The sequence below is a fragment of the Chroicocephalus ridibundus genome, chromosome 14, assembly GCF_963924245.1.
Source record: "Chroicocephalus ridibundus chromosome 14, bChrRid1.1, whole genome shotgun sequence".
Lineage (NCBI taxonomy): Eukaryota > Metazoa > Chordata > Aves > Charadriiformes > Laridae > Chroicocephalus > Chroicocephalus ridibundus.
The window spans coordinates 745,782-773,319 of record NC_086297.1 but is presented as its reverse complement, the minus strand read 5'-3'; the positions used below and the strand labels follow the sequence as shown (position 1 = coordinate 773,319).

Sequence of the window (27,538 nt, the reverse complement as noted above, 5' to 3'; positions counted from 1 at the left end):
CGGCTGCCCGCCTGAGGGAAGGGGCCGATTCCCCCCTCCGGGGGTGACCGCCCCGGACCCGACCGCCTCCTCCCTCTCTCCCTGAGCGCCGCCGGCCGCCTCCGTCCCCTTCACGCCGGGCCAGGCCTCGGCCCGCCTCACGCCGCCCGCGGCGGCCCCGCGCCCCGCCCCGCCCCTCCGGCCGTCGCTGCAGCGGCTCCGGCAGGCCCGGCCCACCGCGGGGCCCGGATTGGCGGCGCCGGACAGCCCCGCCGCCTTTCCTCCCCTCGCTGCCGCCCGGCGCGGCGCTGGTGGCGCGGGCCGGGGGACGCCGGGGCCGCGCCGGGCAGTGCCATGAGCCGCTGATAAGGTAAGCGAGGCAGGGCGGGCCCCGCTGCGCCGCGCCGGCCCGCTCCGGGCAGCCCCCGCCGCTCCTCGCCTCACCCGCTGGGGCGGGAAGCGCTGCCGCAGCGCCCGGCGTGAGGAGCGGGAGCCCGGCGGGCTCCGCCGGGGCTCGGGCAGGAGGGAAGGAAGGGGCGTCCGGCGGCGAGGGGAGGCGCAGGCGGGCCGGGCCTAGGGCGGGCGGGGAGGTGTCTCCCGGGGCGGGCAGGGGCTGATGGCGGCCGTGAGGAGCCGGCGGGCGCCGCTGCCGGTGCCGGCCCGCGGGGAGCCCGGGGGGGTCCTGGGCGCTGCCTCAGGGTGAGCCGTGCCCTGGCTGGGTCAGGCGGGGCTGGATGGGGGTTTATTTTTACCGTTGGGCAGGGTCCGGGGGGATGGAGTTACTTCCCCCTTCCATCAGTGTAACTGAGATAAAGGTTTGGCTGGGGCAGGGTATGCAGTTTGGCAGGGACACCGCCGAAGTAGAAGTGATACCTTGAAAACAAGCAGCAGAGGAAACAGCGGTAACGTTTATTCTTGCTGGAACTGCGGGGGGGTTGGGGGGAGATTTCTTATTGGCTTTTAGCATTAAAGGAGAGAGTTTTTCTGTCTCCTAAAATTGTTTTCTTCTGTCTTGTCATAGGTGTCAGCTCTTTAGTTTCTGCTTGTCTTTTAATTCTCCGTATCATTTGCATTTTACTTCTCTGTTGCAGTTCAGTGTTTAAATCCATTTACCGTGTCTCTTCAGCCTGTGCCGAAGTTCCTTCTAAATGTCTGTGCTCAACTTCTTGATGATTTGTGTCTGTCAGCAAATGTCTTAAGGAACTCCTGCCCATAATTTAGGGGAGTGAAGTATACAGCCGAGTTTAAGTTAAACTTTTGTATTTAACTTTCGTATTGCAACTGTAAGATAAATTAGTGTAAGACTTCAATGCTGTAAGATTATCTTCTGTTAAGATGCTTTGTCATACTCCTCTATCTTCACACAACTCCTCTTCCAAGATGATCTTGCCTGCATAACTCGGGAAAAACAAGGCACACTGACAGTCCCAGGGGCATATTTTTTTCCCAGAAGATGTAACTCATATTCCTAAACTATGAATAAAATTCAGGCACTGTGAGTGAGTATGCTGTTTCAATTTTCTCTGAATTGAAAATGTTCTAAATTAGAGGTAAAAGCACTTTAACATGAGCAAAAATAAACTAATGTTTTGATGTTAGAATTGACTTTCAAAGACTCTGACATCGGGTTCTTTTATGATAGATGAGAGGTTACTGCTCTGATTGACTTCAAAGCTGATCCAACAAGCTGCTTTGTTGTGGCTGGCACCAAGTAGGTGCTGAGGTTTGAGGTATCATTCCTAAGGCAGGATTGGGTAAGGTGCTTTCTCTCTTGAGCAAAACAAAGACCAAGAAGGTAATTCTGTGCTCAAAGATGTCTTATACTGGACTCTCCTGGGAAAAAGTATCCCCTGTGAATTGTATTGGTAAGCCAAGTACTCCTCTTGTGAACTTCGCTTTTGGTCCATGCAAAGAACTTCTGTAAATGACCTATATTGCTTTTATTTCAGAAAAGAAAATCAGTTAATGAAATCCAAAGGGGAAACTTGAGGAAGGACACAGCCCAATAAAGTACACATATTAATTGCATACTTCTTTTGGAATGAAGACAACACTTTAGTATTTTCAAATGTTAATAGCAAATGCTTAGTTCTTTGTAACTAAAGAACTAAAGACAACTGTATGACAGAGAGCAGGAAACGTGGGCAGAATGTATAATGCCAGTAATTTCCCGTTGTGGTAAATAAAATAATGGGAGATAGGGAAACTTATCTAGTAGATAAAAGGATAATGTAACTGAAATAAGTTTAAAATCATGTAGCTAGAGGACTGAAGGTGTATTGTTGTATTCAAACAGCTCTTTAGTTGACAGACTTGGGGATTGTGCTGCTCTAACATCACCTTTCTGTGCGAACTCAACCAAATCCATTAGATGAAATCAGAAGACGTTTCTTCCAGCATGTCTGAAAGGCCACCATCCTTGTATTGTGTGAGTGTGCAAGTGATCAGACACAAGCATGGCAGTGAACATACATAAGGATATGTTTTGTGTGCTGTTGTTCCCTCTCCTGTTCTCTGTGCGGTATCAAGGACCGAGCTTTAGCCTGTTACTGCCTGTGAGATGAGTCAATTGCGGTGCTGAGTGTGCAGGGCGTAGCTGATACCTGCCCAGGAGCTGGAGAAAAATAAAGCATGTTTACTTGGATAAATTGTAGGTTTCAAAACAATTAAGAGGAGAGTAAATAAACTCTGGTCTTAAACATAGTCTTGAAGCTTAGGAAGGTCCCTCTAATCTCTCGTTTTTTATTCTTTTCCTTTGGCAAGCTAGAAATTATGGTATTAGATGTCCATAGTAAGTAGTAATGTTAATTCAGTGTGTTTAAAATACTTATCTTTGAGTAAAGGCATCATGTTCTAGAAACCCTGACTTCTCTAAATGAAACAATCAGATGACAATGTATGTTGGAAAATAAAACCACAATGTAGGCTTAGAGATTAGAGAAATAAAGCTAAGAGTTAATACTGTGAGCCTTCATGAGTGTGTACTTAGTATTAGAAGAGATGTAATGTATTCAGAGTAGAAATGAACTCTGGAAATGCATAAGGGTGCCACATATGCCCAATAAAGGGGATGAACAATGACTTTTCTTACTCTAGGTAATGTAAAGTAGACACTAGAAAGCACGAGTTGTGATTTCAAGGGCGAGGATGGTAGAACAGTGACAGTGAGAGAACAATGCTGTATGTCAGGACTGCTGAAGAATGCAGCACTTAGGGGGCAAATGAGGCAGTTCAGTAAAGCAGTGTTGGCTTTGTGCCTGCTAGATAGTGAGAGATCTGTTCGAAGAAAAGCCTCCATACAAAGTTTTCTAAACTTTGATATACTGTCTCGCATTGATGGCCCAAGATCTCTGATGGTCAGAACCAAACTTGCAATGCTGCATGCAACTGACCTTATTACTGGTGTCCTCTCCTTGATATAAGGCTAGAAGGTGACCCTGTTTTGAGCGAGAGGTTGGACCAGACTAGCTCCAGAGGTCTCTTTCAACATAAATTATGTTGTGATTCTACAACAGCAGTATAGAGGAGAAATGACAAGCGTAAACGTAACTCCCAGGCTACTTGTAGGGCAGCATCTTTGTCAGACTTTAAAATTCCAGGAAATAACCAAGTAAGTGTTTATTGTATTTTAAACTTTCACTGATGTTTCTGGAGAAACCATCAACTTCTTTGCACTGGCATGTGACATCTAGGAACCCTATTCCTGAAAAATTTTTCATTTACCAAGGTGCTGTACAATGATTGGAAAAGATGCTCTCTTCTATGTAAAGCTTATATTTCAAGAGGCAACAAATGACTAAATGAAGGAAACAGTGAGACAATATGAACAGACAGTGATTTCAGTGCATTAATAACACAATTATTAAGCTTTTTTAAGGCATCCTGACAAAGGAGAGACTTGAAAGAGAATTTGATGGAGAGCAGTTCAGTAACTTTATTGATTTTTATTAGACTTGATTCCTGCAGTCTAACTCTCCAGTACTTTTTCTGTGCAGAAAAACTTATTCTAAGTGGCTTTTTGATTATTAGTGTTTTCCAGCTATTTTAACCTCTTCCTGAGTTTTACAAAGCTAAGTTGGTGTGAAGGCTCCCACTGAGTAGTCTCTTCTTCCTTGCTCTGTGGCAACATCTGCAGCTCTATGGCTATAGCTCATAACTTTGTGTAGCTCTCCAAAGTTTTGTTAAGTTAAGAAAACACATTTTGCAGTTTTAGATGAAAATTACCACATTCACAATGTGTTGTAGTGCAAAAGAAGTCTTCTTATTAAAAAAGTAGTACTTATGTGAACTAATTCCATGGATTTACAGAAACCACGTTAATTGGCCATTGAAGAGGAATATGTATTCTGTAAAGAAAGATCTTGCTTTTAGTTTTGATTTTCAGCAGTGTACTTTGAAGACAGAAAATTCTGTGTGTTCTGTGTGCTAGACACGTGCTTTCTGGTATACTATACTGTTAAAACAGGATATTTAATTACCTCAGTTCATGTTAATCCCCTTTTTGTTTTACAATAGAGATTTGTCAGTTAGTATGCCATAGACAAGTTCTTTAATGCTGGTGTTTAGGAGAATGAATTGCTCTGTGTGGTGGGAGAAAGGACTATAGCGAGCTGTTGAAGCAAGCAGAGTGGTGCATCTTCATAGTTCTCACACCATACTGACGTGAAGGCATGGACATCTTGTGCTATTTCTTCCTAGTGGAAGGCTGGACGCATGTTCTGCGAAATAAGCAAACAACTGTATATGTTGTGGGATTAAGCATTAGTATTGCGGGAAGGAAGGGATATGAAGGAGAGGAGGAAAAATGAGATTGCTCAACTACGTTAGGTGGGAATATTTTTTTAAATTATCATTTTTTAAAGAGGTCGTCTGGAGAACTCTTCTGAGACTCGACTGGCAAACAACGCACAAACTCCAGGACTGCCAGGCTTCTTCATTCTTGGTATCTTTTCATTGATGTCTCTCGTTGTCTCAGATATGCTATTTCCTGTCTGGATGTTGGGTTTTTAAGAAATTGATGAAATTTGTGACACGGAGACAGTTGTCTTAAGTATTTTCTATTGTTGCTTCACTATTTCTAAGTGTTTTCTATTGTTGCTTCATGCCTCTATTGCACAGGGCTGCAGGGGAGGCAGCATATTCATTAGGCTTACTGGAAAAGGACATGAAATACAGAAATGAGCTTGTATTTGCAAAATCTTTTTTCTTATTGCAGACTGGAATGAAAACCACCGATTTGAAGATACGTGGAATCTGGGAACAATTTTTCTAGATTCACCTGTGTAACACAATCATGGGTAGTTTGAGGAAAAGCAGTATTTAACATTTAGGGAGCACAGGCAAAACTGCAAAGTACAACGTTGTCTGTCCCTCAGAAGTCTCTGGCGTAAGAGCAAGATGTAAGGCCGTCAGAGGCACTACGGTAAATGGTGAAAGCTTTAGGATTATCAGTTAGTATTCCCCGTTCTGTGTTTATTCATTCAGTGCACTGATGCATATTGTTATGGTATGTGTAAAGCTGTTGTTGATATTTTTTTTTTTTTCTAAAAAAGCCTACCACTTGTTTCATTATTGTAGAAGACTGTGGTAAATTGTTCAGATCTGCAAAGTAAAGGGTTTGGGATTTTTTTTGTACTACGAGTGGTTGAATTCAGCTTCTTTTCTGGATGTGTGAGACAGAATCCCAATTATTCATAAATTGGGATATTTGTCATAAAATACGTCATAAAAAATATATGACCCGCTGTTCTTGTCAGAATTGTGAATTATCTGTTCCTGGGCTGTTTAACTTTTTTAAGCTTGTTTCAACATGTCAAGCCCAGAAATTTTAAGGCAGAAAGTTAATAATTATTGGTCAAGATCCCATTCCCGCCTAAGGCAACAAAACATGAAGATTGCACAAGGAACATTTAACTTTACCCAATGGCCTTAGTCTCTGTGTGCCTGTTCACTCAGGAGCATTGTGAGGACTGAGATTTAACCACCTGGTGAGTTAGCACTTAACTATCATCCTCTTTAGAATAACTGGAAGTGAATGGAGTTGCTTCTGTTTGGGCCGAGCTTTGCATAGTGTAGGTCCAAAAGTACCTACTGACTTAGCAAATGAAATTTTAAGCCTTGTAAGGTGATATTTAGCTTCTTTCACACAAGCCCTTAATTGGAGTAATTTTGCGCTGGAGGCTGCCGTAAGCTAACTTGGTTTCATGAGTTTTGAGTATGCTCAGAGAGCAAAATCCCCTCTCTTTGGCAAGCATAGTAACAGTATGCCCAAGGTAGTGTAGGACTTCCAATCAGACCAGTCTGTAATGCAGTATTTGCCTGTATTGTTGTTCCTGTGCTGTCTGCCTTCTCTGTAGTTTCTTGCTGTAGAGCAAGGCTGTCACAGTAATGAATTATTTTTGGCTCCCCAGGGCTACAGAGGTATCTCTTTTATGACCTGATTAACAGATGCATCACCTTTTCCGTTAATGGAGTCCTTGATGACCAATATATCTGGAAAATAAACCCCAAGTGCCTTAAGTTAAATTTGCTAATTAAGGCATCTGAGAGGGGTTACTTAAAAACTTCCTGTGTTAGCCAGGACCAGTCCTGCCCCTGTTTGAAGTCCTGGGAACGGGGAAGCAGAGGAGCAAGTTTTGACAACAGAGTAGGTCAGAGTGGCTGAAATATCCGCAGCGTGCAGTAGTCCCTGTAGGATTTGCAGGTGTTTTGTCTTCCTGCTTCACCCTCTGTGAGGAGAGAAGTTGTAAGGTGTTGGATTATTTACCAGTTGTCTTTATGCTCTGGGTATTCAGAACTATTGTCTCTGATGAAGTTGATTATTAGTGGCTTTGGAGAGATGTGAGAATATAATGGTAAAAAAGGGCATATTCTCTGATCTTGGCTGTCTTGCCTTCCTGCTCCTCAAAATTCCTTTCTCTCGTGTTCCTTCTCTCCTATTTAACTCTCTCCTTTCTGAACAGCAAGGTGTGTTATTCTGCTGTGCAAAGTCCAAACTGCTGCCTAGCACAGCAGTTAAGTTAGTGTTCTAAAAGAAAAGACGACTGATGGACAAAAGATAACAAAAGATCAATAAAACATAGTAAACAGTGGTGTTTTCCCATAAAGGCCAGGAGGGTAGCGCAAATGAATTGTTGTATAAACTGGAGTTAATATTAATTATCTAGTGCCTCTGTGGTTTATAAACTGTTACGCTCTCTGACCCCACTGGTGTTGGATGACAGGAACATTGCAAAGCAACGTCCCTTAGTGCTGGTGAACGTATTGCACGTCCTGGACCACTTATCCTGTCAGTGCAGGATTGTTATACCGAAGCGGTGAGAAGATGGGATGGTCAAGCTTAAAAGAGGATCTCTTGAGAGTATGAAAATGCATATTCAGGAATTGGGGTGCTCTTCTAAAGGAAGAGTTTGAGTCCTAAAAATTGCTGTATTGGGTTTTAGTAGTTTATGAAGAGGACTGGGGGCTGTGAGACTCTAGATCTTACTCTGAACTTCATGTGTTATGTTTAGATTATACTTCAGTTGTAAAATAGGACCGCAAAAATAAAAGCACAAACCAAGCTAGTATCTCCTTTGATACTGGGAATTTCAAAGCAGATGACAGAGAACTGAAACATAGATGCAACCTGTCATGACTGCAATGAAGTTCTGATCTGAAATTAAGTAGAGAGCTGCAAAAATAATTTTGTTTCGCTGAAGTCAGGATTAAGACTGAGGAAACAAAAATGTCTCTCTTAAAAGCCCAGACAGGCTCAAGGAATAAGGCTTCTTTGAGAGGAAGGGAGATAGTCATGCCCACACACTTGTGATTGTGGTAGCTTGATTAGGAAATATTGCTTAACATGTGATACTACAAGCAGACAGTGAAAGTCGTTGTCTAGGTTTGGTGCTTTCTGTCTTTTAGCCTGTAATTGCAGTATGTTGTGTTACCCTCTCTTCTGAAACGTCTGAGTATCGAGAACCTGCCTGCGCAGGGCTCTGCCAGGTTTCTGAGAGCATCCTCGAGCTGAGGACAGGAGCGATAATCTCGCAACCGAGTGGCAGAATTCCCATAGTGTTCCCATACCCTCTGCTCCCTGCCCGCCCGTCACCTCCCACCTCTTGTGCCCGTCTCCCTGCCCCAAAGCGGCCGGTGCAAGGTGAAGATTTCTGCTCTGGATACCTTCCAAGCTGGGTATTTCCATTCTGCTTGCTTAATACGTATCTGTCATTTATGTTGCCCAGAGGGGCTTCACTTTCTTTCATAATACTCTTGTGTAATGTTTGGGGTTGAACGCATAAATAAATGTGTTTTGGTGGTAAATGAAAGTGATCTGTACGTTCCTTTTCTTGTTTGTAACTGCTGTGAAGTTTGATAAGACTTATCTTTGTAAGACCTTCTCAGTAGCAGTTCTTTTAGTCTAATCGCTTTCACACTTCTTCCTTTTCAACTTGACTTGAAGTATTAAACAAATGAATTGGGAGAAGGGGAAGGAACCAGGGGAGATAATCCTAAATGTCAGTCAACTCAGAAGCATGCTAGTTAATAAAGGCTTTGCCAGGTCTTTAATAAACCTTCTGAGCAAGTGTGTGACAAGTTTACAAAAGTATTTTCACGGGGAAAAAAAATAATAAATTGCTACTATTCTATTTCTTTGTTATTTTAGTGAGTAACAAGAGATGAAAAGATAAATTTAGGAGTGTGTGGTATTTAAGAGCATAAATATTTGGTTGTATGGTTCTTTCCTTTTCTCGTGCAGCTTTGAGATGTGGATTGGTAACTGGTTTTGAGTATTGAACAGATTTTATGAACGCTTGCTTTTCTGATGAGTTGGTAGAACTTTTCAGTTTCATTTTCATTGGCCAGGTTTTAAAAATTCTAGCTAGATATTTATTATTCTTTCTACCAAGCTAAAACTTCACAATTGAAATGATAAAAATGAGTAAATCACTGTGCTGCACCATGAGCATTGTTTTAGTACTTTACGTTCTCAGGATATATTTTTTGAAAATCTGCTTCTTCCATCCAGATGCCCTAGGCAGTGTATTTACCGATGAATTCTGCTATGAGTTGACTGTCCCGCAAATGTCTTTCTAGTCACAAAATGTGTATGGTGTGACAGTGGCTTTTCAGGCTCCTCCTCTAATACGCCAAGGCAAATAAATGCTGATTTGTGTGATCCGTTCAGATCTCACACTATTAAAGGAGGCATTGTCTGTTATGATCAGACTTCTGACTCCTTCGTGGAGTTCAGGAGAACTTTTGAGGGGGTGTGAAGGCTGTTCCGTGGTTTAACAGAGAGGAGCTCGTCTCATGGTGTGGCGATGAATGCGAGGTGAAAAGATTTCCGTGACGTGTCTAGATTTCCACTTGCATTGTTTTTTCAGTTTCCTCAAAAGAGCAACCGGTCTTGTCTCTAAAGCCTTCATTATCTTTAGCATGGCAGAGGCAGCTCCTTAGGGATGGGTGCAGTTTCCTCACACTTCAGTCGTCGCTGTGTTGTCACCTTATCCTGGAAGACAACTATAGCTGCCACCCATGGTTGGCATCTCTGACTTGACCTCTCTCAGCAATTAAAAGCCTTGCTTCAACAGCCACACCCCTGGTGTGTGGGGATGTGTGAGGAAGTGAGTGTGTAAGTACTCACTAACTTATTAACAGTGTATGTAATTCAGAGCGTGTGTAGCTGCTAGACTCGGATAAACAAATGTATGGTGGATTTAGTATTAAGCGCGTATATAAGAACACTGCCATATGCCTGAAATTAGAATTGCCTGCATAATAATGTAAGTGAACAAGGCAGGATATGGCTCAAAGACACTTATTTCCCTTTGCCCTTTTGAATCCGTCTGGTGGCTTTTGCTGTTCTTTTATCTCCCAGCAAATCAAGACCTTAAAATTGATGACCTAAAATTCATTTCCTTGAAGCTACTTTAATGACACTTTTCTTTCTGTGCATGTCGTGCACAAAATGTAGCCCACACACAGTGGAGTGCCTTCATTCTTACCTATTTTATCAATTAGTTGAGACTATAGACATTATTTCTGTCTGCAATAGTAGAAACTTTTACAGTGCTGAAGGCATTTGCCGGACAAACATAACACTGATAATACTTGGGTTTTTTGAATAACAAATATCATAGGATGAGAAAGGGGAGGTTTTATCCCTTTTTCTACAGGGAACTAACTGCAAAGAAGAATGACAGTAAAGAGTTTGCATGAATACTACTTGAGTTTAAAATAGAACTGGGGTTGTTCTTAAAAATGCGTTCAAAATTTTTTTTAAGCTCGTTTCTTCATATCACGCTACGAACTCAGCAGGCAACTGGGGAATTGGGGTATGTATTGCCACAAGACACCCACCTTCTGACCTTTTCATTTTCAGCCTGTGGGGTTGTCAGATGAAATTCCTGGAGACAATACATTGATTAACATTTGCAAAAGTGAGATCTGTGTGTGTGTGTTACAGCTCATTATGGAGCCGATCAGAATTTAGTATGTGGATCTCTGAAATAAAGAGGCCTGGAAGAATTATTTCATTTAGACGTTGTCCCATCTTACTAGTCTACGTGAGGTCTGCTTTCCAGTAAGATAAGGACCTATGTCTGTGTCTGCATGCCATATGAGTGAATTATATGGTAAACAAAATAGTTGCTTTCTGAGGTGAGAGAAGGAGTAATGGCTGTCCATGTTGCTTCCTGCATTATTGATTTTTGGAAACTACTTTTCACCGAAGGCAGTGAGAACACTTTTCAAGGAGTGCTGAAAAGTCCAGAAAACTGTTAATTAACTTAAACCTTTTAGAGACTTCATTTTTATTTTTTATTTTACATTTGTGGCCTGATTCACACAGTGAAAGACGATGTTCAGGTAGATCCATGCTGCTGAAAAAAAAGAAGAGTTGAGCACTTCTTGTTCTTCCCAGTCTTATTTGGTGGCTTGTTTTGGTTTTTTTTTGAGAGTATTCACATGACAAACTATCTTTCTGGGTTTGTTAATGGTACTCACGTTTTGAGAGAGAAAAACAGAGTAGGAAGGATCCTTTCATATTCTTGTTGCTTAGGGGTGTGAACAAAAGGGCTTTAAGGTGCATAAGGACCTCACTTTGTCATTACAGTATGCTGATTTTCTTCTTCCTTATGAGAAATGTGGTGTCTTTATATCTACTTCTATGTAAAATGATCCTGTTAATTCAGATTGCTAGCGAAGTTGTCTTTCTTTCATGTATCTACCTGCCATAGTTTCTTAGTAATTAGGATTTAAAAAATATGTTGTGAGAGGTGCTCATCATTTTCTGACTCAGTTGATTTCGGTAAGAGTCAAGCCTGTAAAGCAGCTGTTAAGGCCAGGCAATCTGTAATTGATCTATCGTATGTTGCAGTGAAAATGTATTGCAGCTTTTCAAAATAGGAGTTACCTCAATCGCTCTTGGGGAAAAAAAAAACCAACAACAAACCACCAGAAAGCTTTAGTATATTAAACTGATCCATTAACTACTGCTCTCTTCTGTGTCTAATGCAAGAAATTAAAGGGAATGCAAATCAAGCTAGCGGCTTTGATTTTAGTAGCCTGTTTTTGTCAGGGATCTCTTTCATGTTCTGGATAACAGTCCAGTGAAGATCCTTGCCAACATCTGTCAGTTAATAAGTTTACACCTTGAAACGTTTAGAGTTATAAATAAGAAAACACGTATTTAAATGAGAACACAGGTGTGGATGCTGTTGCCACATACTTCTGCTTCTTTTGCCGTAATACTTTTGTGGATTTTGTAAAATATTTGAATGTACTGTGATAGAATGAGTAGGAATTTTGTGGTTGCTTCAGCCCTGTGCACTTGAGAGGGTTTTTTTGCATGTCTCATATGCCAGTATTTTTAATCACAAAATGCTTAAACTACTTTTTAATGCAAATTTAGTCTTTGAGAGACTATACTGAAATGTATATGACCGTTGCAAGGCTCTACAAGCTTCTTGACAAGCTGCAAAAACCCCAAGACCCCTTATGTCTTGGTAGTTAGTTGGGAAGCTGGGGAAGTGTGTTGTCTGTCCTGATGTTTTCAGTTGAGCCTCACTTAATATCTTTGTGCATTGAGGTTTGACGGTGTTTCTGTGTTGTGTGTTTGATTTTGTGGGTGTGTGTGGTTTTTTAATAAACAAAAACTATGGTTTTGTCATGGGAGGAATTCAGGTGGTTAGAGGCTATCTATCTTCCATTTCAGTCTTGGGAAGAATTTGGTATCTTGGGTGGTCTCATGTCCTTATTGTTCTGCACTGCATCCTCCAGTTGGAAAGCTACAATGCTGTTGAACTTTTGCATTTTAGTTTCTAGGTATTTGAGTTGAACATAAATCTGAATGAAATGAGATGAACGTTGCCTCAAGCAGAGAGAGATGTCTGGTACTCGCCAGGTCTGAGTTTGACATTTTGTTTCCCTGCTATTCTTAGGACAAGGATTCTTCATAGTTGACTTTACATTTTGTTAACCTTCTGTGGATCCTTCTATGATCCACAGGTGACGTCTGCACACTTGTTGCTAGAATAAGATGGGTTGTATGGTTCTTCAGCTGCTTTAACTTGGCTCTCAGTCTTTGCTATTGCTGTTTTAAGAAGTTAGTGATTCTGTATGATCTTACTTGTTCAAAGTGCCGTGTGAATGCTACTTTTCAGTGAGGTAAGTTAATGCAAAATTTTTTTTTACCCTCTTAGTAATATTGAGACTCAAAATAACATGATTACCTGCTCAGGGCTTTCATAGAAGTCTGGAAATCTAGTCCATAAGCTATTTCCTTGCAAAATCAGATCATGGAGAGCTTTTTCGTTCATGTGGTGCTGGTTTGCGTTTCTTGCCTTTGCGGTTTCCAAGTTTCATGAAATGCTGATAATACCTTTGTCTGTTAATTTTTCATGGAATCCAATGACAGGCAAGGCTACTCAATGAATGGCGTAGAGCTATTGGCAAGACTTGCCTCTCTAAGTGCTAGGAACAATTATTTTAAGAAATCTTGAGGAACGGTCTGGCTTTTGGGTTGAATTACTTTTGTCGCACCACTTCTCAAACTCGATTGCAACTCTGAAAAGACTTGCATGTTATGAAGTCCTATTTATTGACCTTTTCCTAAGCTTTTCTATCCTTTGGACCCTCTGGGGATTACGCTTGCAAAACCTTCTGAGAAATCCTGTTCTGTTCTATCTGGAATGCATTTTCTGCACTTATCAAAGACAGTTTTTGCTTTCCTTAGGAAGATGAGATGCAAGGAAGTAAGCAAATGTAATCAACATGCCCTCTAACAGTAGTTCCCTATGTTAATAGCTGTAGCTTGCTATATATCTTCAGGTTAATAAATTTTCCTGTGTTAAGTACAACTACTGTTCTAGTTAGGTATGAGTACTTTTTTGTGTTAAATGTGGATGTAGGCCTTGTCCTTCCCATAGACAATTTAAGCTGTCTGAAAGTAGCTTTGCTTTGATTAGTTGTTCTTGTTTTGTTGCCAACTGCCTGGGGATCTAAAAGTTGAAAAAGTACCACCAGGGCTGGAGGATGAGAAAGATCAGAAACCAGATAATCCTCAGATAATGACTGCATTGTGCCTGGGGCATGCCGAGGTCCTAAGCATGTGAAGCCATCTACATTTCTACGGGGAGTTCTGTATTTCTTGCACTTCTGACAGGGTCTAGAGCGGTTGCAAAGGCAACAGCAATGACCTGGCTGTACTGGAAGAGCTGGAGATAGTGTGCTGCTTCTGGCTGAAGCTACGTTGGTAAAATAACCCAAGAGATGTCAGTGTGAGTAACCTTCTGTACACAACAACACAGACATTTCTTTTAGCCAAGACATATTGACCCATCCATCCCCAACACACGTGCAAAGACACATTCACAGATGTGTGGCAGTGCAGGATGGCAAAATGTCCTGCTGATACTTGTGTACATGAAGTTGTGAGGACTTTTCTGGTAGAGAAGAGGACTCACTGCATGCATGCAGTGTTGCAGAGATACTCCACTTGTTTGGGTTGGTCTGCGAGAGTGGAAAGATTCTCCCCTCTGCCTTTTTTCTGCTCTAACGTTGTGACTTTCTGGAACATGCTTAGACAGTAAAATAATAAATGTGTCATCACTGTTCCATCATGCTTCTGTAGCTTGCTTTTTTATTATTATTATTATTTTATTTAAAAGAGTTATTACCTTGCTGCTTAGGGATGGTGTGCTTGGTCCAAACCTAAATACTTCTAAGTATTTAATGCTTTAGTCCTATTTAGTTAAACCAGAGAATACTCCCTTCTCTAATTTTGAAAACATCTTTAAGAAATAAAGAAACCATGATTACATACTGTGTTTTGTCATGTCAGGTAAAAGAGCCTTAAAGCACTAGTTCTGCCTTGCATGCTAATCCTCTGTAAAACATGAAATTAGAATGAAGGTTCTACATATGAAATATAAGATTTCATAAATCATTAAAAATCCACTGAAAAAATGTATCTCTTTAGATAGCTCTGGGCTGTGGTTTCTAAATCTGTAGATTCCATTCCTTTTTTTAATGATCTTTTGTAACTACATTTTACTTGGGGACCTAGAGTTTGAGTTATTAATTGGTGCTGCTCATCTATGTTTAGCTTCATGTAGCCAAGCATATTTATTTTTAGTATCTTTTCTGCTGTTTTCATATGAAGGTGTACGATGGTTGTTTTAACTTTGCAGTTGCTGTGAATATTGACTGAATTTTTTTGTTAGTGAAATTAATGTAAATGTAAAAAAAAGTCCTCGAACACTCACTTGTTACCTGTAGGCAGTTTTACCTATTGATGTGTGTTTGAATTGTTGGGAAAAATGAGCCTGTAATACAATTCTGATAAGCCCTTTTTAATTTAGGATTCAAGGCAGCTTATTTTACTTCATTTTGGAAACATGCTTTTCTATAAGTCACTCAGTCAAAATTTCCCCTAAAGATTTTATAGTGACCTTTAATTTAATCAGTGATGCGGACAGCATTTTCAACTGTGGACTAATCCACGGAGGTTTTAGATAATCTTTCAGCAGATTAATGAGGAGTTGATTTTTTTTTTTCTTTCCACTGAGGTAAGAGTGAGTTACAATGCTGCATAGTTCTGTATTCTGCCTTAGCATTTACCCTCTTGATAGGATGTAATTTTATGTGCAAGCTTTTGATGTTTTGTATTTTTAATAATAAAACTTTTTCTGTCAAGTTGCAGAACTTCTGCAGCACCAGCAAATGCTGATTTAGCCTCTCCTCCCTTTTAGAAGAGAACAGAGCCAGCAGTTATATATTTATTGCTCAGGATGGCTAACGGACCAGTGGTTTTTTTACTCCCCTTTAGCTTGTCAGGGCAACTCTGAAGAGGGTGCTTCAGCCAGGTAGAATAGCAGTTTTAGAAAAGCATAAAAAGCTGGCTTTAGACTGTGACAAAAGTTTACCTCTCTCTTTCAGTCTGTGAGTACGCTCTGGTTTTAATGTGTTTATTTCTAAATCCCTTACTGCAGGAATTTCAGATCTAGGTCTGTAAACCATTGTTTTTCAGGGGCATTTCTCTTCTCACTCATGACCAAATCCATTTTTTGGCTGATTCTGATGCCAGCAGCTAGTTATCTGGAAAAATGAGTATTTGAATGTACTTCTTAAAGGCAGTAATATATGATAGAGGAAATGACTGAATCTCCAAAATCTGTGATAGAGGGAGGAGGGGAGGGGTGGTTGTGGTGGTGTTATTATTTTGTTTTGTTCTGTTGTGGGAACTGGGGAACTTGTAAAAGGTCCCTTTGAACTGTTCAATGCTAAATATTTTGGAAGGAAAAGATGCTACTTGTTGCTTGCAATTATGAATGATAAAGAAACAAGAGTAAAGTACTTCTTAGAAGGAGAACACATGAATGGAGAAGTCGTAATGTGCCAGAATTTTAGTTGTTCTCATTGTGCCAGCTGGGAGTAAGCCTTTAATCAAATTACAGTGGTGCAGTTTGAATCTACTGCAAAGAGCAGAGGAATATGTTATTGAAAGTGTGTGAATAATCTGGAAAAAAAAATCCTAGGTTATGAGTTGACTAAATGGTAAAAGCAACTTTTTGTTATTACAAGAGTTCTTTTCATAGTGCTTCACTAACATGTATAATAGAGTATTGAGGAGCTTCACCAGTAATGCTGCAATTGGATGGGAAGCAAACATCAGTAGAGGTCGTGTCGAAGTTGAGCTCTTGACGAGCTGCACATTAAGAACCTGTTTCTGGGTTCAACTTGCAGCTAATATTACCAGTACTCACTCCATACCTCTTCCAGCTTCTCCTTTGAATTTCAGAGAGGCAGTTGTGTTGCAAAATAAAATTTGACCTGTAGCGATTGACAAGTGCTACAGTGATAAGACGGGAAGGCAGCAACCTCTGTCTAGGTGTGTCATCAGGTTGGTTGAACTGCAGAAGTTCTTCTTGCCTTGGTGTTGACAGGCTTCAGCTCCCAGGTCTGCCAGCTTGGAAGCGTTGTGCTAACTCCACGTTTTGCTGGCTAGTTTTCTGTCTCGCACTTCAGCAGACTTGCTGCTGCCCTGTTCTTAATCTAGTGCTCTGCTGGAATCGAGTCCTCCTGGGACCGTGCTGTCCTTCTGAAGTCCAGCAGAGCACAGGCATCGTTCTGTGAACGTGGCCTTCGGGATACGGGCCAGAGGGATGAGGAGCCTGTCCTGCAGCTGCGATTCGTTCTCTTTGCAGAAAGCTCCTAGTTTTTCTGTGTTTCTATATGTCCTTGTTTTTAAAAGAATAAATGTCACAATATGTAGCAAAATAAAGTGACTCTTCTCTACCCACAGTTTACTCTTCTTCTATGAGTTATTGCAGGCTTTGTTTTAAGCTTCGATGTAACTTCTTTTATTTCTTCTGTTAGGGGAAACGTTAAATTTTCCATAAATATCACTTCACTTCAGTCTTAGGAAAAGCATTAAATAGGAAGAAGTTAATTTTTGCTGAATTTCTGGACAACCTTTAACTACTTACCTTTTAGTATTTGTCAAAATTAAACTGTAGTGCAGCTTTATGAAGTTTTTGGTGTAAGTGATGTGTCATGGATGGAGAATAGGAAAGAATAATGATTAATCTTTTATCAGTGAAGGCAGAGAAACTAATGGGGTAGCTGACCTTTCCTATGTCTTTGGGGAAAATGTTAATATAGAATAGACTTGCTTAGCTAACATTAGACAATTTTCATTTGATTATTTTTGAAGCATTGTAAATATAAGCTTGTATTAAGGCACTTATTAGCAGTGCCTGTCTTCAGAAATAATTCCAGTAATTTTGAAGATTCCTTATTTGCCATTGCAATTTTACTTGACCTTTCTGTCCTAGACTTCAGTAAACACCTCCTCTTATTTGTCTCTTTGGGTTTTAGTTTTCATTAAAAGTGTCATCTCATTGACAATACTTTAAAATCTTGCTTAGGATCTTTCATTTAAGTATCCCTAAGTGTACCTAAATGTTGGTTATTTAATTTGGATTTTTGTTACCTTAAAGGCATTCGCACGAAAAAAAATAATTAAAAAATATATATTTTTTTTTTTTTTAATGAGGCTCAGAGAACTCCCGATGGAGGTATTTTAGCTGTTAACCAGCTTAGTTGTGATAACCTGGTTGACCTTTGTTAGAGGTACGTGCTGTGGAAGGTGTGTGTCTTACAGTACATAGTGGGTGGCACGATCTATTTTGGCTGTGATCCTAGCGCTGACTTCAGTTGAACGCATCGGACTACTTTCTTTTAATAGTACTTGATACTGGTATAAAATTATTCATTTCTGCTTAGATTTAAAACACGTTTTATTGGATTTTTGTTCCTCTTCTCCCCTCTTTCTCCCCCCCCGCCCCGTATCTCAAATCCAGTTGTGTGAGCTTGAAAGGTGAAGCAAAACTTTCTTCTTATCCTGTTGGAAAGTGAGCTTTAAAGCATTACCTTTAGGCTGGGTAACTAGATCCCTGACACAAAGAATTCATGGGGCGATTGTGTGATGGTAATTACCAGTCCTTTCTATGTAGTTCATTTAAAAGTAATGACTAGTGGATGTAAAAGGAATAACAGGTGTTAACCATGGAATACATTAACTTGTGAAGCTGCCAGGGGAACTTGATTTATTGTAATCAGAAATTTGAACGGGCATAGGAAAGAGTGTTGAAATTTGTTTTTTGTGCCGGTTTTGTATGGTATAGATTTGCTGAATGAGATGAAATTTACGTGGCAGATAATGTCCCAGTAGCTGTCATCTATACTTCGATGAGATCATTCTGGGCTAAATACATGGGAAGTGGCTTTCTAGACTGCTTCTGTGGGAAAGTGGTAACAGTTTATTGGCGCTGTAAACTTCTGATGTTTAAAACATTGCTTAAATGAAGACAGTAATTGATAAGGATTGCTAATACTGTGCTTTGTTTTGAAGGACCTGAAATGAAGACTTCTTGCTCTTAACAGAAGGAATTTTGTCTAATGCTGTTAGCTCTGTTATTTATTTTAAACAAGTATAAAGAATAGCAACAGTCCTCCCATAACCCTCGGTGTTAGAAGGAAGATACTGGCTAAGTCTCTAATAAGTCAACCGAAAACTGTAATTTCAGAGAGCAAGTGTGAATTTCACATTGGCCTGCACAGGTATTCCCAAACTGGGAAAGATTTAGCATGCCTACAGCCTGGTTTGGGAACAGTGGCTAGATGCATTAAGGTGGTTCTGTCTATGATAATGTAAGATTTTCTGTAGTTCTGTTACACCACATAGATGTTGGAAAGATACTTTTAAACAAATACACTACTTCTTCCTAACAAATGGAGAATAGATTTAGAGTATGAATCGTGTGTCTGTCTTCAGTCTGACACTTGGAAATGACTGTCGAGTAACCCAAAATAATAATGAGCCCCATTAGCCCTAAAGAAGGACTGTTTTCCCCAGTCTAGGTGATGGCAGTTTGCCAAAGCAGGAGGTGCCTGTTGAAAGAGTGGTGGCACAGAAGGATTACTGGGAAAGCAGAGATGTGACCAGTTAGAAACATCTTTCCCTTTGAACAGTGATGGCAATCTGCATGAAGTCAAATTGTGGCATTATCAATAATCAAATTAGTGGCTTCTTGAATAGTATTCTGTTCTTCTGACAGATACAGGGAAAAGTATTACAATGGTTTTTAATAACTTGTAAGACTTTACTTAGCAGGAAAGGAATTTCTGTTCTCTGGGAAACACTTTTTCTGGTCTGTGTTTATTAGCAATGAGCAGGGAAAATACCCTGACAAGTCGTGAACCTTGCTGCAGAGTTTTATGAAAGTGTTGTACTAAATAGGGCATACCCTTTCCTCCTCGTGTAGGTGTTGCATTAAGTAATAGCAATGTGATTGGAATAGTTGGCTGTTGCAATACATGTGAATTTAGTTACCCGATCTGTCCTTCTTCTCCAACTGAATGATTATGAAAATCACAAATTGCTCTACTGGATATCCCTTACTTAATTAGTAAATGTGTCTAAATTGAACTGGGTATGGGTGGATAAAGTAAGTGTGGTGTATACAACTTTGACCTGTTCTTTTAAGTTAGTTCCTAGTTTGCTGCTTTGTGTATTGGTTGAATCACCTTCAAAACCATTAACGTGAAAATAATTGCTTTTCTTTATCTATAAAGTTGATAGTGTAGCTGTCTAAAACAGGCACTTGAGTGCGCAGAGTATTTTCTAGTGCTGTGAAGTAGGCGGTTTCCGAGGCTAAGCTGAAGAGGGGCAGGGGTGTGTTTGCCCGCTGCAGGGACAGGGAGGGTTTGCCGGTTCTGGAGAGGGCTGTTTGTGCTGTTGGGCAGGAGGACGGGTTGCTTGGGTGTGTGTCTATTTCTGGAAACACTCCCAGTTAGTCATTCCTGTTGTAGGTAAGAGCGTACGTCACTGTAGTGGCACTTACAAAAGGTGTCATGGCCGAACTTGACCCAGCATTGCCCAACACCTGGTCTCTCCCTGTGTGTCCCTGTTGGCCAGCTGGTGCATCACGGCGTGGGGCAGACATCTTGTCACCTGTGTAAAACGTGTCCCCAGCTCCCGCTCTGTGCTGCCTCACCGCTCCGTAGCAAAGGGCTGGACAAGACATATTTTCTTTTCCCAGGCAGCGTGCGTGCACTGTTCTCCTGGCTTGCTCTTTCCTGTTGTTGTAGCGCTTTAAAAGCAAGGCCTGTAGGTGAGGTTTATAAGCTGCTGTTATGTGGGTGACGGGGTGCAGTGCCTTAACAGAAGAAGGGGAAGTGGCAGTGGTTTGTTGGCAGCTCTCTCATTCCATCCTGCAAAAGCATCCAAAGTTCAAACCTTTTGGCGGAAAGGAATTATTTTCCAAGCAGCCTCCTTCTCTTCCGGGTTTGTTTGAAGCATTTGAAGCCTGAGGATCTAAAACTATTATTCAGGCCTGCCAGCCACAAAAGTAGAGCTTCAGAATCAACAACACAAAAACCCCGAAGACCTAAAGAGGCATCCAGGGAAGATGGGGACAGTGTGGCTTTCAAAAGAAGGATCAATAAAAACATAAGTTGCTGCAAGTATCGGTGTAATCTTCAAACAGTTGGTTCGGAATTGTGCTCCTTCAAACAGGGAGGCCGGGAATGCTGGGTCTTCAAACAGATGGGAGAGGAGATGAGGAGCAGGAAAAAGGGGAAGCAACAAGTGAGGAAAAGGTAGCTGGAAATCAGTAAGAAGTGAATCTGTTAGACTGATTCAAGGGGCAAAAATGTGTGGTTCAAGAGCCTGATGAAATGCCTTTGTTATCAAAACCGAACACCTAGTGGAAGAGCTGTCAGTAGTGGTAGCAGTGGAAGAAGTCAGGGATGTTATTGTTGTATTCGCTATGGAAGATCTTCTCAACATCCACTTTGGGGAAAAAAAAAAAAAACAAACAAAAAACCCCCAAGTGCTTCGCAATAAAAGAGAAATCGTGCTCAGGAATGCGTTGGAAACATGGGCCTGCCCAGAGCAGGGGAAAATCTCCCCCATCCAGTGTTTGTGGGGGAGAAGTTACTCGCAGCAGGATATCTGGTATGTTAAGAGGGGTCAGAGTTGTTAAAAGCTTGGAATAACGTAGAGAAAGCGCTAATATTGTAATCCCAATTGATACTCAGAATGCCTGTGATGAAATATCTGCTGTTGGCCTAAGCACATGTGCTCTCCTAAGTAAATAACATTACAGCATTTCTCCTGTGTCGTACACTGTTTTTTTAATGTAACAATTGTTTGAAAATTTGATACCAGATACAGCTTTCAACAGCTGTGCTTGGGAAAAGCATGAACTGCCTTTTAGCAAAACCGGCCTATGAACAGGGTTGATTTAGAAAGTTCCAACAAGATCAAAGAAAGCTAAAAATGATTATTTGCACAAATAGAAATGGTTGTTCCTGGAAACCAGTCCCCTCAACTGAGATATCGCTCGGGCCAGATATTAAGGGCAATGGATACTACAGAGTTATCTTGTAAGTCACGGGCTGAGGATGCCGAAGTACAAGCAGGTGGATTAATGTTCTGCTGCTGCCCCGCTGATAGTGCTGATTTCAGAATGTGCTTTTATAAGACGTAATTCATGGTGTAGTAACATGTTTAAGGGTAGGTAAATATTGGCTAATCAAGAACTTCCTTCCTTTCTGTGTTAACTAGTTAACCATCATGTAAAAAAAGTCTTGCTTGTTCACTAAGCAGTACAATCTTTTATCAGTACATTTGGTGTGTGCAAGTAAACTTCATCTGTTTCAGGTAATTAGCACTGCATTAGCACAACATAGCAACTGGTGTTTAAACACAAGGTAATTAACTGCACAGTGTAAACATGATGTGCTCAAGAGCTAACCAAACCCATGAATTTCTAGCTGATAGAAGATAATGGACTAGAAATGTTATTGGGGGGGTGAGGGGAGTAGTTAATGTTTTTCCCCTGTGTTGCTAGATTATTGATACACGGTCAGTGCCAAGTGGGCAGAAGAGAAAGCATCAGATGTTTCAGGATGATGCCAACAGCACTGCGTGCAAGTGCAACTCTCGTGCATGGATTTTTTTGGTTGTTGGGGTTTTTTTTGTTTGTTTTTGTTTCTTTCCTTCCTTAGCGTATAGTATTGTAATAGCTTAATGTCCTTGAAGATGCATAAGGTTTTTTTGTACTTTCAAATTTTGGTTTGCTAGTCTTGCAATTTCAGAACTGGCACAAAATGTTAGAGATGTGCGATAGCTGATGGTCCAGCACTAGGGGAATAGAAATAGGGTTGGATACATACCTTGTACAGTAGTAGTTTTTCCCCTCTCCAAAATACATTTGGGTGCATTTGTCTAAAAAAAAATTGGGAAATTTGCAGTTTGAACTATGTGAAATGGAACTGTGTCCATGGGAAGCATGGATTCTGTATGCTGGTGGTTCCCAAGTGTGCTAATCCAACAGGGAAATGGAAGACCAAGTTTCTAACCAAGTGTTAACACTCACCAAGTCGTGTGTACACATGACTGATAAAGGCATGTCTAAACCTTGGAATATCTGAGAGTTCTTACTGTTGGGGTAAATAACTAGTTGACCCACAGATGTGGCAGGAAAGGTAAAATCTGCTGAGCCCTAAGTGGGCTGGAGGTACACCCCCATCACTGAAAGTGGGTTCTCCATTTAATACTGCTACTTTGATATGTCAGGTGGATTTTGGGGAGGACAGAAGAATACAGTTCCATGATAAAAGCTGAAGCCAGAACCTGATCTTGAGGCAGAATTTGGTCTCTTAAGCAGTTTGTCAGAAAAATGGTTAGGTGTCAAGTGAAATCATGACTAGGGTCTGAAAGCGTCCTTTGGTTCTTTGAACCCAAACTGGCTTCCTGACGTATGCAGCAGAACTGGGACTGAAAACTGAAATTAAAATTTCTGGAGGCTTTGCATGAAGCAGCATAGAGGCCAGCTCCTTCTGTACAACCTGATTGGGAAGCATGCAAATGCTAGAAAAAGCAAGGAATAAACTAGTCAACAATTTAGAAGCGATAAAATGAACGGCTATAGGGAGTAGGAAGTTGTGGACAGATATTCACTTCTGTTCCGACATTACTGGATAAGCTAGATAGCAAAGATCTACTATTTTAAAATGTTTAACCCAGCTCATTTTACTGACAGGTTAAAAAATGTTTGCGTGAACAGCTCCATTAGCGAGTACAAAGGGCTACAGCCGGTAGCAGGAAGATGATGACGAACAGGTGGCACTAGCTTGGTGGATAATACAATCTGATATCACAACTGTGAAGAGCACACTTCTTCACCACCACATAATAATTTTTCTGAACGGCTCTTTAAACATCAGCAGAGGCCTCTCATTAATTCAGCTTGACAGTTTGATTACAGCATTTTAACAGCTTCTGAAAAATAATTCAGTTACTGAAGTGGTAAACTTGCTGCCTTGACAATGAAGGTAAAGTGCTGCCTCACAGCCGGGAAGGCAGAGCTAATCTTGTAATTCCTGATCCATCTTTGTGTCTTGGTTTAAATGTGTGATATTTCCTCTCCATGTAAAGATATGCTAAGTTCGCTTTCATGGGTCAATAAAACGTTTGAAGTAACATATAGATATAATTGGTGTTAAGAGCAGGTATGTTAGTGTATGTCTCATAAGCAGCCTGTGTGCACCGGTCTGATCAGAGATCGATATGTTCAAAAAGTAGTACTGCTGTATCAATGACAGGAACAGTTGCCTCTGCTGAAGCGTGTTCTTACAACAAAACTGCTAGCAGTAATAAATTATTTGGGAGTGTACGTTATCCGAGGTAGATCTCGAACATGCTGTATCTGCGATAGTCTGACTCCTGTCTTTTTGACAACAGTTAGTTTGATACTGTCCGTTATTGAAATGTTTGAAACTACTGCATCTTGCTGTACTGGGATTCTGCTAAAATACATTTGTAAAGGGTATCTAGTCCTGGAATTCAGGAGGGTAACCTTTAAAATTAATTTCTGTCAATTATGTTTTGTTTTGCCTGCAATTATTGGAGTATTGTCTGTCCCGATCACTTGTCCGTAACTTGCAAAACCTGGAAAGACAAAGAAGAATCATAGAATCTTTTGGTTTGGAAAAGACCCATAAGGTCATCAAGTCCAACCATAACCCACGGTAACACACATGATAAAATACAATTTAAATCTCTACTTCCTATAGACTAGTTCAAACAAGCATACGAGAGAAGGTACTATCCCACACGTGAAGACATTTACATATTTCTAACCTTGCTTTGAGTTTCAGATTTGCTTTATTTAAAAGAAATAGAGAGCATTAATTATTGTATGTAGAATAGAACTGAGAGTTAGGAGTGAAGAATTTCAGTGTGCTGGGGTGGGATGGGACTTCTGGAACTCAGAAGCGCATCTCATGGGGAAAATAGGAGGATTGTGCATCAGAGACGAACTATCGTTTCAGAACACTTGAAGGTAATTTTAGCAGCACGGCGCTTCTTAATGTTGCCATTTTGTGCTATGTAGAAATATGTTAACTATCAAACAGTAACCTAGATCTGTAATTTTGAGCATAAGTATCTTCTGCTCGTTGTTTTTGCGTGGGTGGGTGGGTGGTGGTTTTTTTCTACCTAAAATTGTGTCAGATTCTTCCTTCAAGATCGTCTGAGAGGATCTGGTAATGCTCTCCATGCCTGTCCATGATTGCAGATTGTCCTAAGCATGGTTTTTCTCCTTGTCTGTCTGTGTGCTTGCATTTAATGATACGCAGAACGAGGTGGTTAAGCAGATGTGAAGGGGGTATTAACTAAAATATAGATATGTTTTATGCAATGAAATAAATCTACAGTCAGTTTCTTTAGTAACAGTCTATAATTTGAGTAGACAGCTTTAAATCCAGTGAGATGAAGAGTGTCCAGAGTGTTTTAATTTCCAACTTGTTGCATATTACCGGTCTCTCCTGTCTGGCTTAACACTTGAAAATAAGGGTGTTTGAAGGGGGAAAGAATGCATTTAACATAGTATTACATTTTCTTCACAGACTCTGACACATCTCTGGGACCTGCAATGACAAGTCAGAACAGTAGCCATGCAGAGAAAACTGGTGAAATGTCCTCAAAGTCAGCACCAAAAGTGCAGGTCCAACGATCTGTCTCTCGAGAAACCATCACTATTCATTTCTCTGCATTTGGGAAGGAGGAAGAAGAGGAGGAAGAGGAGTTTAAGGAATTTCTTGATGAGGAACTAGATGACCAAAGCATTGTAACAGCACTTGAAGCCAAGGAAGACCTCTGCTTTGAGCATACTGGCCATGATTTTTCTGGTCCAGCTACCTCGCTTAACATGGCCAACTCTGCATCACTACTGTCCTCATCGCCTGCAGTTCTGCCGACTGCAGAGACTGTAAAGCTGTTGGATTCTCCTTCCACATCCCAAGTATTCAGTGCAGTGCCACTAGTTCTGTCTCCATCATCACACTCGTGTCATACAGTTAGCTTATCAGGTGCACCACCATCTGTGGAACAGAAATCCAGCCTGTTGTCTTCCCCATCCTCATCCCCTACCAGGTCAGTTGTCTGCTCTAGTGGATCACCCACAGTTTCTAGTTCAAAACCTTTTAAGGGTTTAGTCAAGTCCCTTTCAACAGATGTGGAACCAAAAGAACCCACCCCACCAATGCGACATAGACAGTTAATGAAAACCTTAGTGAAATCTCTGTCTACAGACACTTCTAAACAAGAATCTGAAGCTGTGTCTTACAGGCCACCCGACTCGAAACTGAACTTGCATCTGTTCAAACAGTTCACTCAACCTCGAGCTACAGGTGGTGATTCTAAAACTGCCCCCTCATCTCCATTAACGTCTCCCTCTGACACTCGTTCCTTTTTTAAAGTACCTGAAATGGAGGCTAAAATTGAAGATACTAAAAGACGCCTTTCTGAAGTAATCTATGAGCCTTTTCAGCTGCTCAGTAAAATAATGGGTGATGAAAGTAGTAGCCACAGGCCCAAAGCCTTATCTTCAAGTGCTTCAGAACTCTCAAACCTTTCCAGTTTGAATGGCCATTTGGAAAGCAATAACAACTACAGCATTAAGGAAGAAGAATGCGATTCCGAAGGGGATTTTTATGGAAGTGACTTTAACCTGAATAAGAACGATCAGTCAAAGGTGGCTGAGGAACATGCAAAAGAGACAGAGACCAAAAGCTCTCAGTCTGCAAGCACAAAGGATGTGAGTTCGAAAACTTCACTTGTACTTGAAAAATGTTCGTTGTCTGCACTGGCAAGCAGAGAGGATGAGGAGTTTTGTGAACTATATTCTGAAGACTTTTCCTTGCTAGAGGATGAAAGCAAAACTGATAAACCTACCGAAACTTTGCTCGATCCCGAGGTGACTGAGGAAAATGGTACTATGCTCAGTAGTGAAGATGAAAATAATCTGTATGTGCAACAGCCTGAAATTCCAGTGAAAACTTTATACTTCTTAACACTGTTAGTCTATGCTTACTTTATTATCCCTCTCCCTGGCTACTTAAGTGGACTCTTATTTGGAATGGCCCTTGGATTTATGATAGCTGTCTGTGTGATTTGGTTTCTTACTCCACGTACTCGTGAATATCACAAATGGCATAAAAGTATGAAAAAGCAATGGAATATGGGAGCTCTAGACATCAAAGAACCTGAAATACTGAAGGTGAGGTCATGGCGTTTTGTGTGTGTGTGTCTGTGTGCATTACTTTGGGTAGAAGTAGTAAACTAGATTTAATCTGAAGGTGTAAATGAGCTGAGTTATCCCCATTTGTAAATGGAGTATTGTTTTAGGATCAGGAGGCTTTGACAGGGGCACCAATGGTTTAGTATCCAAGAATGTGTAAGGCTTCAGTGTCCTTAAGGATTAATAGAAAAACAGAATTGCTTCAAAAATAAAAGGGCAAGTGGTTTTGCTGATGGATTTGAAATGATCCAACTGAACTACTGAGAGCAAGTAGTGTCAGACTTGAGCACGTAAAATAACAATTGTGCTTGAAGCTGCACTTTGTGAGATGTATTTTTTTTCTGGGGTATTTTGCTGTTGAGGCAGTAATTTGTCTGTGTCGTCTGTTCAGCCTAACCAAATTCAAAAGCGTTGTGTTCAAGTAAAGCATAGATAGTTGGAGAGCATATGGATTCTCCTCAAACATGAGCTAACTGGAATGGGAAGAGGAGTGAGTGATGAAAGGGACGCACTCATGGGTTATGATGTCTGGTTCTGTGTGCTGATAGCTTGAATATTGTACTGTATGCTATGAATTACAGTTCAGTAAAATGTGTGTCTGAGAGCTATGTTTTAAATCAAGCTCTTAGAAAATTTATCCTCCCTCTTCGCCCTTCCCCATCTCCATCCCGGTTCACAGCTGCAAATGGCTGTCGCTTCATACATCTGGCACGTTGCTGTCTGTCCGATTGTGATCCATGCAACCACTCAGTTACCTCTGTGGCATTGTGCTGGTGCTTTGTCCCTGTCCTGTCTCTCCTGATCTTTGTCTCTGATGAATTAAAAGAATATTTTCCAAATTGCCAAATTCTGAACAATAAAGCATCTACTAGTTTCTGATGCGCAACAGAAGCAGTTCAGAATGATAGTGGTACAACCCT

At 40.9% G+C, this 27,538-nt stretch overlaps 1 protein-coding gene across 3 annotated transcripts in view; it reads left to right on the top strand.

The window, feature by feature from the left end:
- Positions 1-191: 191 nt before the first annotated feature.
- TEX2 (testis expressed 2) overlaps positions 192-27,538 on the top strand; it is a 56,321-nt gene continuing 28,974 nt past the window's right edge. Inside the window, exons 1-2 of one of the 3 annotated variants that reach the window (XM_063352018.1) lie at positions 192-349; positions 24,946-26,597. In XM_063352018.1, coding sequence (XP_063208088.1) covers positions 24,972-26,597 — 1,626 coding nt within the window. In that variant the 5' untranslated portion in view covers positions 192-349; positions 24,946-24,971. Of the gene's footprint in view, positions 350-658; positions 679-760; positions 882-24,945; positions 26,598-27,538 lie in introns of those variants that run through there. The other 2 variants (XM_063352020.1, XM_063352019.1) reach the window with 2 other exon arrangements.